Source organism: Chenopodium album, chromosome 17 (genome assembly GCF_948465745.1).
Source record: "Chenopodium album chromosome 17, dcCheAlbu1.1, whole genome shotgun sequence".
NCBI lineage: Eukaryota > Viridiplantae > Streptophyta > Magnoliopsida > Caryophyllales > Amaranthaceae > Chenopodium > Chenopodium album.
This window is the reverse complement of record NC_137850.1, coordinates 47,230,855-47,245,718: the sequence shown is the minus strand read 5'-3', so window position 1 is coordinate 47,245,718 and position 14,864 is coordinate 47,230,855. Positions and strand designations below refer to the sequence as shown.

At 35.4% G+C, this 14,864-nt stretch overlaps 2 protein-coding genes across 2 annotated transcripts; both read left to right on the top strand.

Moving 5' to 3' along the window:
* Positions 1 to 2,716: 2,716 nt before the first annotated feature.
* LOC145588280 (expansin-A20-like) lies at positions 2,717 to 4,882 on the top strand. The gene is made up of 3 exons (XM_081644921.1): positions 2,717 to 3,093; positions 3,536 to 3,854; positions 4,437 to 4,882. Exons 1-3 carry the CDS (start codon positions 2,937 to 2,939, stop codon positions 4,747 to 4,749), a joined length of 789 nt encoding a protein of 262 aa, XP_081501047.1. The 5' UTR covers positions 2,717 to 2,936; the 3' UTR covers positions 4,750 to 4,882.
* Positions 4,883 to 5,812: 930 nt separating this feature from the next.
* Positions 5,813 to 12,934, top strand: LOC145589957 (glutamate--tRNA ligase, chloroplastic/mitochondrial-like). The gene is made up of 13 exons (XM_081646675.1): positions 5,813 to 6,156; positions 6,239 to 6,357; positions 7,424 to 7,545; positions 8,177 to 8,359; positions 8,936 to 9,054; positions 9,208 to 9,256; positions 9,372 to 9,473; positions 9,566 to 9,668; positions 9,768 to 9,831; positions 10,019 to 10,133; positions 11,067 to 11,167; positions 12,201 to 12,357; positions 12,448 to 12,934. The coding sequence occupies exons 1-13, from the start codon at positions 5,894 to 5,896 to the stop codon at positions 12,676 to 12,678; spliced, it is 1,728 nt and encodes a 575-aa protein (XP_081502801.1). The 5' UTR covers positions 5,813 to 5,893; the 3' UTR covers positions 12,679 to 12,934.
* Positions 12,935 to 14,864: the final 1,930 nt, after the last annotated feature.

Below are 14,864 nucleotides of genomic sequence, written 5' to 3'. Positions count from 1 at the left end.
TCCATAGAGCTTTTTTTTATTTATTTTTTTTATTTTTTTTTTTAACAAACAACCAAACACTAATATTCGAGTAATCATATCATAAATGTTGGTGATATCTCAAATGATAAGGTCAAATAAAAGCCAATTAGTCATGATATCCATGAATTTATCATGTTAGCAAGGTTTTGGTCATATCCTTTGTGTTGCTTAGGTGTTATTTACTGGACTACTAATAAGGTACTTTGTCACGTGTAATCTGATTGAATTTGTGTCATTGAATTTTTTTATAATACCCCATAAGCCTTATAGTATAAATTTATCACGTACAAAAATGAAAATATTTATATTTTAAAATACAACTTATAGGCTGCAAAAAGTCAAATGGAGCAATCTTTATTGAATAAAGAAAATATTAGCCTAGTGGAATAAAATGAAGTCACGCTTATGTTAGGTCATGGGTTTGAATAGTATCTCTCCCATTTATAATTATGATGCTTTTCTGGGGTTGTTTATAAAAACTTGGATCTTGTATGAATGTACTATGATGCACTTTGATAAAGCCATGGTCCATATCTAAGTAAAGAAGTGGGTCTCACTAGATTTGATGAATGTTAAGTCCAATTTTCCTGACTTGTCCATTTAAAAAGCGAAATCGTGCCTTCAATGTCTTCGTTGCTCATTTTGTACAAGTATCTTAGAGAACTTGTGTATCTTGCTATGATACATTGATACATGTTGAGGACTTGATACTACGTAAATTTTTGTAACTTTGTTAGGATATTAACTCAAATTTGTTTTGCGTAGGGGAATGCCGCTTCAAGCAATGTTTGATCGGAACAAGAAGTTTCGTAGAATGGATGAAAACGGAAGTGTGTTTGTTTACAAAGAAGGAACCCTGGATCAAGCTTCCTTCAACCAATACCACAAGAACAATAATGTTGATAGTAGCAACGACGAGCATAGCTCGATCATCATTCGCAACAAGGGCAACAACATGTCTATTGGCAAATTAGTTCCCCTGAAGGACATAATCGTTTTCATGGGTTTTGTTCCATAAAGAAATTGTAACTCAAATATATTTGGCAAAGGAAATTCTCATCATTTCTCCCATCACTTCTGGTACATTTTGTGATGTATAGATTAGTAGATGTAGGAGTTCGTTAGTTCAGGAAATTTTTTGGATAGTTATTTGTAGCTTACTATACATGAAATGATGTATGTTTATTCTATTGAAGGTAAATAGAATATGGAAAATGAAGTTTTGTTGATGAAATAATGTTCTACTTATACTTATATTGCCCAATCTAAAGTTTAAAATTAAACTTATGTATGAAGTCTTTGGGCCAATACAAATTACTTCCATAGCTAATTTTTTTCCCTAAAAATTTGAGTGTCTTGACTCTTGAGTATGAAAATATGACTCTATGACTCTAAGTCAACATATACGTATTAACAAAATCAACAAATTAGAATACATATTTGACATGGTTAACTGTCGATTAGTAGTTGCATCCACAGGTAGGTGAGAAGGGGAGTTTTATTGTTAGGAATTAGGATAGTACAATTTATACAATAGTGGTTAAGTTAAATTTTAGCAAGATCTCTCGTGATAGTCGTTTGAACAGGGCTAACCGATTCAAGACATATTCTACACTATCGCAAAGATAGAAACCACAAAAAATGTCTATAAACTTAAATAAGTCTTCAACCTAATGTGGAAATTCAAAATTTTCAAACTTAGTAGGGCACCATATTTCGAATTTCAACAACTTGTCCCCTTATAATTTAGTTGATATTAAATTATCCGATACATCTTAGTAACCAACAATTAAATTTGAGTTTGAAAATTTTAAGCGTAAGACAATTAAATTGATTGTTTATTTTATAATAATATAAAATGCAATATCTTGATCCAAATTCAAATATTTTACTTGATCACCATTGAACCAACCTATTTGTATATTTTTGTGAACTAAATAGATTATTCATTATTCATTACACAGTTGCACTCACTTGTACTTCATTAGAGGAATTCAAATAATGTTCTTATGGGTGCTCTCATTTTTTTTTATCATTTGAAAGATTAGTCAGAGCATCATTATACACCATATGGGTGAAGAACCCTCTTCTCCCCTTGACCTCTGCACTATATGATTAAAACGCAATAATGAGACAGAACAGTAGTTTATATACTTGTCTGAGTTGCCTCTGTCCAAAATTTACCAAGTACCAAGGAAGAATGCAACAAAACTTACCACAAGGCCACAAGTAACATCATTGTAATAAAACCAACCACCTTATAGGAAGGGTTTGGGAAACAAAGCCCCACGCAAACTCCAAACAATAATACTGTACAATTTGAGCTACTCGATACTCATGAATACTTACGGAGTAAATCGAAAGGGTACGACCTTACAAATACAAAATTGAAAGGGTTACAACCTTACAAATTACACTAACTATGTACCTATACGGAGTATAATTTTTCTTAAATCCGCATAAAAGCTAGTGTATAAACGTAATTGTATCATCTCAAAAAATACAGGGTGTAACAAAGTAGAGTAGTTTCCGCAAAAATAATCAAACACTCAAAAGTCCACATTTTTCTCCAACATATTGGCCCTACAAATTCCCTCTCCTAAAAAAGAAGATTTGAAGTTTCTTCTTTTTTTTTTGTTTGTGTATAAAACCCTTCAAAAAAACCCCAAATTGTTTCTCCGGATTCCTACTTATTTTAAAGACTTTTAGCTTACCTTGTGTCTGCCACCCCCAGAAAAGCTGCTACTTCTGAAATGTACTCTACATGAAGTAGTAATTAATCAAGCTTTAAACTCAGAAAATTCCCACTTTTTTTTGACTCATTTTCCTCAAATTTGAGAAACCCTCTTTCTCTCTCAAAAAGCTCTTATTAATCCCTAAGAAAGAAAGGAAAAGAAGCTAACTTTCTCTATAAAATGAGCACAACCCTTCAATCTGCATTTTTCTGCATAATTTTACTGCAATCCACCATTTTTACTGCTTTAAGTTATGATGATTTTGAGCCCCCAGATGATGAATGGGAGTCTGCTACTGCTACTTACATCAAAGAAGCAAATGGGTCTATTATTGTTGGTAACTTTTTTTTTACTCCTATTTCCACAATTTATTTCTTTGTTATTGTTATCTTGTAGTCTTGTAGATTATACTTTGCACTGTGGAAATTTGAAAAATTATTAAAAATGAGAACTTTGTTTATGTATCTGCACTACATTTTCTTTGCGTTGGTACTGTAATTTGAATTACTCCGAGTAACGTGACAACTAAACCCGGAAAAAGGTAGGATTTTGCAATAGCTAACTTTATACTTTGTATTATTGAACTAGTAAATTAGTAATGTGACAACTAAATCCGGGCCAAGTTAGGACTTTGCAATAGTTAACATTAAACAACCAAGTTCACAGTTTTACATTTCTGACATTTTGCATATTGTTACATTTTCATGACTTTTCTCATTAAAAAGTGCTCAAATTTAGTGGAAATGTAGTAATTTTGAGCCAAATTTGTCCCTAAACAGAAGGGGCATGTGGGTATGGTGACCTTCACAAGGCAACATATGGAAGATATGGAACAGGACTAAGCACAATATTGTTCAACAGAGGGAGTAGTTGTGGAGCTTGTTTTGAGATCAGGTGTGTAGATCATATTAAATGGTGTCAACCTGGGAGTCCTGCAGTTGTCGTTACCGTCACCGATTTCTGTGCTCCAAACTATGGTCTACCTTCTGATTATGGTGGATGGTGTAACTTTCCTCGCCAGCATTTTGAAATGTCTGAAGATGCATTTACTGAAATTGCTGTCAAGTCTGCTGATTTAATTCCAATTCAGTACAGGAGGTAACAGATTTTCCTAAAACTCATCCTTTGATTTTGCAATATGAATGTGGATTGTTAGCTAGATGTTCTTATTAGTCGGATGTGTTGCATAGCACTAGTCTCGTGTTTTTGAGACAATGTTGTGTTGTAGAGCTGGCAAAAATTGACTGGAAACCAAAGAATTGGCCGAGAACGGATTTAGCTAACTTAGATTTGTAATGACAAATTTGTAAAAAGCTAATCAATCGGAAGTGGCTAAAAAAACTGGCAAATTAGCCTGACTGAAAATATTGGCTTTTTACACGATTTTATGACCCAAGCTCCAACGTCACTTGTTAGAGACTAGCTTAATTCATCTAGTATTCTAGTGTGATGGGTTTCAAGCTGTGTAAACAGCCACAGGCTACAGTTAAACACTCCAAAATTTGGCAGCAATAAAGACTAGGAGGTGCCATGGTGATAGTTATTAGTCCTTGGTTTATATTATAAAGTAGCTCACAATGCCTCTTAATTCTTAGTTTACAAATAAAGCATCTGCTCTTTATTGTTGTAAGAATTATGATTTTGCTGAAAGAAACGAGGAAACTGTGGAATTGGATGCAGGGTGGAGTGTGAAAGAGACGGTGGGATGAAATTTACAGTGACTGGAAACGCCAACCTTTACCAAGTTCTTATCACGAATGTGGGACTGGATGGTGAAGTAACAGGAGTGAAAATCAAAGGCTCGAGAACAGGGTGGATACCGATGGCAAGAAACTGGGGACAACTTTGGCAATGTAATATCAATCTTAAAGGGCAATCGCTCTCATTTGAGGTAACTACCAGCAGTGGGAAATCAGTGACTTCCTACAATGTGGCTCCCAGAAACTGGCAGTTTGATCAGACATTTGAAGGCAAACAAATTTACAATTATTAGCAAACAAATGAAGGAATTTTGAAACTATTGCTGGAATTTTTAGTTTATTGGCTTCAAAGAGGCCTGATTTTGTAAACTACTAGAATTAAAGAACATATGGTAATTAAATGAAAAGCTATGAGCTGCTACACAACCCCTTTTTTTTTTTTTTTGGTGATTGCTGCTTTATATTGCTTTATTTATGATATTCGAAGCTCTTTATGAATTATACCTCATGATGAGATCCCCACTGAGAGCCTGAGAAGTTGGCTACTTTGCTCCATGACAAATGAAGTGATGTGTTGATCTGAAAAGAAAAGATTTAATTTGTTAGACAACTAATAAGAGGCGAAATGTCCTAAATATGTTAAATGAGCAAATTGCCTTTGGAGTCAAGGAAGGGTACTATTGACATGTTGCTTTTTGCTTCCAATTGTTGGGTGATCATCTATACATTTAGGCTAATCTGGAGAAGATATTGTCTCTCTTGCCATTAAAGACTGAATTATTTCTAACCATCATTTGTAGTTGTCTTGTTGACGTGTTATAATGAAGTTTGTATACTATGAACTATAAAGTGTTAGTGCGTTACCTATAGGTTTAATAGTATACCTAGATAAGTAAATATTAAATAGTTATTCATATACATGCTTCGGATGCATAAAATAGTTTGCACTCCTCGATTTATTTTTAATAATAGAGATCCTGATTACAGTGTTTAAACAAACTTCAACGTACAACACTAAACTAGTACTTCTATTAATTAAGCAATGTCTTTCCGTAAGAACAAATTTGACAAAACCGACTTGACCCTATTTGAACTTAAAATTGACTTAAATTGGAATAGCTCGAAATAGACCCAACCAATCAAACAAAGTCGAAATGAAACAGTTTCTCACAAACTTGAAATTGCCCCGATCTAACTTGAAATTTTCCTCACCCGTATCATGTGCTCTTTATGAATATCCTATCTGACTATCTCCGATCACCTATTCTCCTCATCCAAATTTGACCCAGCCCATACACGATCCGTTTGCGAATAGGTTTGACTTAGAGTTTTGACCCTAATCACTTTTGTTATCCTCACCAAATTGCCCAACAAGGATAGAGAAATACACAGATAAAAACAACCGAGTAAAACTCAAGATATCCCCCTATAGCAAAAATGGCGACCATGTTAGGAACGCCATGGATAAGAATCAAGGTCGTACCAGATTTCCACTCCCCTATTTTCCGGCAATCCTCACTCTCTCTCCACCGCAGCTTCCGCCGTCACTTCCGCCGTAATTTCACGATTTCCGCTTCTTCCGATTCTCCTTTTCCGAGTAAGAATGATGGCGAAATCAGAGTTCGATTCGCTCCTTCTCCCACCGGTAATCTTCACGTCGGCGGCGCAAGAACTGCTCTCTTTAATTACCTCTTTGCTAGGTTAGTTCAGATTTTTGTTAATTCCCAGTTTTATTAAATTATTTTGCGATTTTTGAACTTTCTGGAAAATTTGGTGAATTAGGTCAAAAGGTGGGAAATTTGTTCTGAGAATTGAGGATACTGATTTAGAAAGATCGACGAAGGAGTCTGAAGAGGCTTTGTTGCGTGATCTTACCTGGCTTGGTCTTAATTGGGATGAAGGTACTTCAATTTTGCTGCATTTCGGTTCTAGGTTTAAATTTTGCTTTTGCTTTTGATTTTTAATTTTAGTTTCTGTAATTGATGTTGGTGTAGTTAACTTAGCATTCATGTTAAAGTTTAATTCAGTCAGCTGATATGCATCGTGAGCTCACAAATTAGTGAAAAGTGTTAAATGTTTTGCTAGATTTAGCCATAAGGGTCCAGTGTTAGCGTCAAATACATTTTCTAAGATAGTATGAATTTCGGATTTTATGACAAAAATACGCGTTGGTTAGTGTTATTAGTGGTATTTAGTCCTTGAACCGTTAGGGCTGCATATGTTGTTTTTCAACATTGTAATGAATCAGTATATTTACTTTTGATGTACAAGGTATAGTATAAAGACTAAACCCTTGAAATGATGTTGGAAATATGTACCTCTTACATTAAGTTTCAAATGTACTTCCGGGTTTTGGACATGAATAGTGATGTTAGTCATCTTGTTTCTTCAATGAGACCCTTTAAGTATGCACACCGAGTCCACAAGCTTTAGTTACTTTGATACTAGTATATAAGGATATATGCATTTGCACTAACTGATTTTGAAATATGCGCCTCTAATATGTGAACTTCGGAATTTGGTTGGGTATGAGGAATGGTTTTAATGATTGAGTTTCTTACTTTGTCCTATGAAGGATTTTTTTGTTCATTTTTAACTTAATTTTCTCGGTATTTGAATACCATTTTCATTTGTTATACATTGTATTGTTAAGTTGCAAGATACAATGTAAATTTGCCAGAAATGGACTTATTCACTGCCTTTGACTATCCTGAGATTTCATAGCTTTAATGATTGGAATTAAGTTGGTGATTATGGTGTGGCATGTAACCTTAAGATTTTTTTTAATACTGTGCATTGGCTTTGCTTTGGGATTTTCATGAATTCTGCCCTGTTCTCATGCCAGTTATTGGCCGTGGCTATTCATTTTTGTTAATCTAAATGGTTCATCACATTGCTGCTCCTAAACCGTAGCTCGTCTCTGGTGAAATACTTAGTGATGATTGTGATGCTGTTTGCTATATGCAGGTCCTGGAGTTGGTGGAGACTATGGTCCGTATAGACAATCTGAAAGAAACAGTCTGTACAAGCAATATGCTAATAAGCTCTTAGACTCTGGTTATGTTTATCGGTGCTTCTGCTCTAACGAGGTAACTTAATCTGGGTTGTATGGGCTATTGAGTTAATGTGGTACATTCTTGGCCTTGATTATGAGTGGTGACATGAAAGATTAAATTGATTATTAAAGGATAGTTGTAACAAAAATTTCTGTTGAAAGAACTCACATAAAGGGAGATAGAATATGGAGATGTCCCCCCCCCCCCCCCCCCCATATTTTAATCTCACATCATGCTAAGAATTGTATGCAGAGAGTGGCTCAGCTATCTGAACCTAGCTCTGGTTCCCTAAAAACCTGATTATATCAAAAGAATAATTAGTTGAATAGATTTGCACATGGATATTATTCTTCATTACTCAGGAATTATTTACTTATAAATGGCATCTATGACGAGTAAGTACTGATTCATCGGGCGCAGAACTTAAAACAGAGTGTAGGAGATTTATCATCTAGTATTCTCTAATGTACTACGGAGTAATATTTCAGTGTTGGGATTGGCCATTGTAATTTAGCTGTTAACTCTATTTTGTCTGAAACTGAGGTGTATTGTTTTGCTCGACCGTTACATTGCAGTTACATTGTGAATTTGACTTGTTGCTGCTTCAAAGAAATGTTGATAATATGTTGAGTTCAGGTTCTAAGGCTATGTATGTGTCTATTAGGAACTTGAAAAAATGAAGGAGACTGCAAAACTGAAAGGATTGCCACCGGTATACAATGGAAAATGGGCCACTGCCAGTGATGTTGATGTAAAGGAAGAGCTGGAAAAGGGATCCCCATTTACGTACCGATTTCGTGTACCCAAGGAAGGGAGTCTCAAAATTGATGACCTTATTCGAGGAGAAGTATGTAATTTTTTTTTTATTGCCCTAAAATTAGTCAATCACAGCATGTAGCTATTATTATTTACCCCCTTTGTCTGGAAACATGAAAACATAAATGATTTTATTTTTTCTGTGAACAATTTCTGAACCATCATTTAACTTCCAAATATGTTTCCACTTATATGGAGTGACCAAGAGGGGAGGTGAAGAAGACAACTATCATAAAGGGTATTTCAGTGACTGTATAGTTAATTATTTAGGATGGTTTTGGACCTTGTGACATTAAATACTGGACAGAGGGAATATATTGTAATGAATTAGTGATTTGTAACAAACTAGTCCCAGAAAATATAGTCCATGTTTGAACCAGGTTTAGCTGACATTTTTCTTCCTTCAGTTTTCCTGTCTTTTCTTTGGCTTTACCTTGCATTTAGTTAGATGCTTGTTTGTCCATTACTTTTTTAGCATTAGGTTACCTTGCCTACTAAAGCAAGGCAAGAAAATATTAAAGCTTTGACTAGTATTTGAATAATTTAATAGAGTTTTGGCAATTTGTGGTTTCAATAAGGTGTTAAAGTGTTTGATAGCATCATGAAGGTTAGGTGGAACTTGGATACCCTTGGAGATTTTGTGATCATGCGGAGTAATGGACAACCTGTGTACAACTTCTGTGTCACAGTTGATGATGCGACAATGGCCATTTCACATGTTATCAGGTGAAGTTCATCTAGACGTGATGCTATCCCGGCGTATCTTTTCTCTTGCCCTTGTATTCTTCTTGCATTTCGATAAATCGTTTTTCTCCTGCCCGTTAGCAAATGGAGGGTGTCAAATGCTGAACCTTAATCTTTTTTTAACCTGCTTATCAGAGCGGAGGAGCATCTACCTAATACACTGAGGCAGGCATTAATATACAAGGTGATGTCTGATGTCTCTAGGATCTTTTCTTTGTTTCATTTGATCTCTGGCTGCCTATCTGTTCCAACTGTCAAGAAAACTGAATATTGGAATCTTTTTAATGCTTTACTTACAGGCTCTAGGGTTTCCTATGCCTAACTTTGCCCATGTTTCTTTAATTCTTGCACCTGATCGAAGCAAACTATCTAAGCGTCATGGTGCGACTTCAGTGGGTCAGGTTTGTGGCGAAGAACAAAAAATTTTAATTTTATGCTAGCATAATGGTCTGGATTGATACAGTCGTTGAATATTTTTGCATTTGACAAACAGTTCAGGGAGATGGGATACCTGCCTCAGGCTCTGGTGAACTTCTTGTCGTTATTGGGCTGGGGGGATGGTACTGAAAATGAATTTTACACTATTGAGCAACTTGGTTAGTTACTCTCACCCTATATAAGCTTGTTGGACTGCTCCAAGAAATGTCATTTTTGTTAATTTTCATTTGTGTGAGTATTGTTTCATGTGATTGCAGTGGAAAAGTTCACTATAGAACGTGTAAATAAGAGTGGAGCTATATTTGACACTACTAAATTGAGGTAAATTTGAAGCTAACTGTCATTTTGTTCACTTTATGTGCTGGATCTTGCATTTCGATCTAGTTACTTCAGTTTCTTGTTTACTTGTAGGCCACATGGATTCTGTAGCAGAATATAGTCGTTGGGATAAATTGCAGTACCTGTTTACTGACATTTTTTACTTGGATCTTGTTCATGGAAACATCAGGTGGATGAATGGGCAGTACTTGCGAGCTTTGCCATCAGATGAGTTGAATAAAGTTGTTGGAGAGCATTGGAAGAGTAGTGGCATCCTCAATGAATCCGAGGGACAGTTTATAGAAGTAAGTAAAGTGTATTTTTGAAATAGAGAGGGAGAAACTAATTTGATTTGCCTACATTTAGTTTACAATATATGATGTGCACTTCTATAGCCTAAATTAGTTGCTCACTTACACATGAAAAAAAAATTTGAACTTATGATCTGTCTTGTGAATGTATTATCTATTACTCCCTCCATCTAAAATTAATAAGCACAACCAAAGTACTTCCTTCGTTTCCTTTTACTTGCAACACAACCTCATGGCACACACTTTGAGGAATCGATTTAAATACCCCATTGAGGCTGTGTTGCTATTAAAAGAAAACGGAGGAAGTATATCAATTTCAAAGTTTATAAAATGCAATTACAATCATTGTTCAGCCGCCGCACACAACACACTCTCTCTCTCATTTTTTTTTTTTTTTTTTTTTCCTTCTCTTTAACTCTCAACTCCTCAAGGAAACGAATTAAGGTCTGCTACTTTGCTAGTTTAAGTCACTCTCGCTCGGTCTCTCCACCAGTCCACCTTCTTCAAGCTTCAACGTATTTGGCTCTTCAAGCTTCAATCTTCAATGTATAGGTTTATGTTCATCTTAACAGCCACTTTTTTGGCCTTTTTTGTTACAAATTAAACCCAAATTTTCAGATGTATTACTATTATGTTTCTAAATATTTTTAATTTGATTAATTTCTTTTATATTGTGAGTTTGTGAGAATGATATCTTGATTATTACTTGAGTAGACTTTAGTTTGGTTTTTAATCCGTTAATTTAATTAAGTAGGCTTGTTAGACAATTATCTTTATTGTGGTTGGGATTGTGAGTATTGTTTTTCTTGAGAATTTGAGATACCTTGAAAAATTTATGTTGTTTGAACAAAATTAGGTTGTTCAAGTTGGGTCAACCTAAAAATAGCAACCCGTTAAGAATCTGAGATGGTTAAACTGTGTGAGCAGGAGGCTGTTGCATTGCTGAAGGATGGACTTGAGTTAGTACCAGAATCAGACAAATTGCTTTCAAACTTACTATTGTATCCATTAAGTGAAACTCTTGCAAGGTACTTCGTGAATTTTTAATCCTTGATTGAAGTTCGATTTAGTGGTATAAATGTTTGATTGTGCCTTCTCAGTTCATGTCCTGTGGGAATTTCCAAATGCAAATCCAGCCTTTGTATCTCTGTATGGAAGTTGTACTTGCTAATACTAGTGCTTGTTTTAAATTTATAATGGATGAGCAGCAGTTATTAAACAGTTTAACAATCAAGAGTGTTAAGTCATACTCCCTCCGTCCCTAATTTTTTACCCCATTGGAAAAATATAAGTCAAACTTTAAAATCTTTGACCATAAAATACTCTTAACCTATAAGAGACAATATAATCATGTGGGATCTTGTTGGATCCGTCACATTGTATATTTTATTAATATCTAGTTTTTTAAAATTTTTACACTTATAAAAATGGAGATAAAACCATTGTAAGACGCGTCTTGGAGACCGTGAAAAGTCAAATGGGGCAATATATTAGGGACGGAGGGAGTACTATATACTGAATTGAAGCTACTCCCTCCGTCCCATAATACTTGACACAGTTACCATTTTCGTCCGTTCCAAAATACTTGACACGTTACTAAATATGAAATGAGACAACTAATAAAAAAATATTTTCCTATACTCTCTTTGGGACCACAAACCCCAAAACCGAATTAAATCCTACATTTTCTCTTTTCTCACTACCCCCACCTCCCCCACTTTTTGTTTTCTTACAATATAAAAATACAAAAGAGAATCTTTTATATAATACAAATATTTTAAATGGACCTACTTATAATTTTCTTAAACTATGTGTCCACCCCAACGTCCCAAGTATTATGGGACGGAGGAAGTATTACATACTTTCTTAATCCTATTCTCATAATTAATCATTGATGTTATCTTTGAGAAAATTTGCCACTAAGTGAATTGCAAAAATTGTGTCTAAAACACTATGCTGGAACTTGAAGGAGACAAGTAATGGTTGGTTCAGCTCTTTGAATGAATTTGTGCAGGGCTGTATTCATAAGATTTTTGATGTTGCTTAATTTATCCTTTGTAGTTCTGAAGCCAAGCCAGTTCTTGAAGATGGGCTTTCTGATGTGGCAGCCAGCCTCTTAGCAGCACATGACAGTGGTGAGCTCAGTGCAGCACTCCAAGAAGGCCATTCTGGCTGGAAAAAATGGGTCAAGGGTTTTGGGAATTCATTAAAGCGCAAGGTATTTTTTTCCCCTTTGAGGTGATATGATTCTGTGTCTTCCCTCTCCTTTCTCTCTCTGATCTTATCTCACTGGAATATGTCATGGCAGGGTAAAGCCCTCTTTATGCCCCTCCGAGTGTTGCTGACAGGAAAGCTCCATGGTCCAGATATGGGAGCTGGTATTGTTCTTTTGCATAAAGCAGGGACTAATGGTATTGTAAATCCTCAGTTTGGATTCATAACATTAGATGAAAGGTTCAAAATGCTGCGGGAAATTGACTGGGAGTCATTCAAAGCAGACCCTTCTGCACCCGAACCAGCTACCACTGCAGCACTTTGAGATGAAACATAATTTGGCGCTTTTCCCCATTTCGATAGCCAAGTTTTTGCAATTTTGACCTCGAAGAGTAGCAATGCCTATTTCGCAGCCATTTTACTAGGCTTTTGTATTTGAAACTGGTTGATAGAAATTAAACCATATTGAATCTTGAGTATTAGTGTATTACACAGCAATTGGCTGCCTGGTTTTCGAGCACTGACCCGTCAATTGTTCAGACTTGTATGTTTTGATAGTTCTTGACTGATTTAAGGTGAAATTGTGTATACATGACACTTTCCATACCTCTCCATAAGTGTTTGGTAGAACATCAGAGCAAGAGATGGCGAATTGGTAACAACCGATCTCACTGACCCAGTCTTTTTATTTGTGTAATACAAATTGGTCTATTCTTTGTTTTAGTTGCAGAGTCATGACCAACTTGTTATCATTAAGAATCTCATAGGAAGACCAAGTAAAGTCTACTCTATTGGATTCAGAGTACTTAACAACGCAAATAAGTACACTTGAGCAGTTTTATAATTAGCCTGACCATTCAAATATGTGACCCAATAATAGTTGATACTTCATAGCACTTACTACGTAATATACTTATGGGGTACGTCGCTTCAAATTATTCATTAATACTGGATTTCCATGACAAAAGGTTTTCTTTAAGAGAAATTTAATAATATTTTAAATAATTTCTTGATACTAATATTAGTTAAAAACCAGAGTATTGTTCAAACAAAAATTCATGAGTTTTTTCACTTTGTTCTATTGGATGTTCTTTGTAATTTCAATCACTTGTTGAAAATTTTACCCTTTACAAACCTTCTTACAACTTGCTTAGTTGGATATGGATAAAAAGAAAAAATATTTATTAAAAATCTTGAAGTTATATTTCTTAAAAACTATTTGGATGTACTGATCTTGTAGCTGACTCTAAATTATTTTGGAACTAAGGCTTTGTTGTTGTTGTAGTAGATAATATTGATCTAAGGTGGTGACTCTAGTAAATGCTTAGATGATTTCAACATGTAATGTGAAAAGTAAATAACTGCTCATTAGCTTATATATATACTCCATATTTATTTTCTTGAGACATTACAGAGTATTCTTCCATCTATTTACATATTAACCAAACAACCGCTTTATAATATTTTTTTTAAAATGATCCATACTTACAAATTTACAATGAGCAAAACCATTTATACAAGCAATTAACAAAACATTGAAACCGACATAGTATAATACTAATAACAGTGTACAATAGAATCTCAATTCTCAAATTCATTTACACAGTCAACATAATACAATCTCCTACATAAAAAGTCCATTCAAACTTCAATGTCTTAATCCACCATTATAAAAGTATTTAAATTTAGTATTATAAATTAATAATGCTTGCTTAGCTTTTTTTTTTTGAAGGGGGGAGATTAAATTCATTAATAAAAAGCCATACGGCACTTACATAAGAGATCGTAATCGAACAATACAAAGACGACCGAACCAATTACAAGTTCGAAATAAAAGAAACTACAATTGCACGCGCAGAATGACGTTCTTAAGTACCCTTGGCTCATATAACGCTGTCCTATGCAGCCTCTTGCAAGGGGGTCTGGCAATATGATGTAATTTCTGACGAGAACCTTCATTGGCTCAGAATCCCGTATTCCTCGACCTGAAATCAAAATTGGTGTCGTACACTTCACCATAGACAAGACCAACTCCGACTCAAACACGGATATCGGCATGGAAGCAAAACCCTTTAGCCCAAACCAACAGAAGATCAAACCGAAGCCCCATAGCCAAAAAACCAGGCTTAAATCCTGCACCAGAAGATCGGTACACCGATCTGCAAGCCCCTTATCACTCCAACACACCACACAAACAGAAAAAATAATAAAACTAAAAAACACACAACGACTTCTAAAAGGAAAAACAGAACGAAAACTAAACCCTAAAACAAAATACGAAACCCTAACATCCCACCCCGCCGCCAAACCGAGTCCCACCACCAACGCTCTGGGAAACACCAACCCAGCCCACGAACCGCCGGAAAGAAACGCACGGACCACCGAGGCCCGCCTGAGAAGCCCGAACCCCACACGCCCCGAGCTGCTGCAACGACAACCCTACACGAGGGACTTAGAACGGCCCTACACGAGGGACTTAGAGGGAGAAAACTCCCCCTCCCCGTTCTCGTA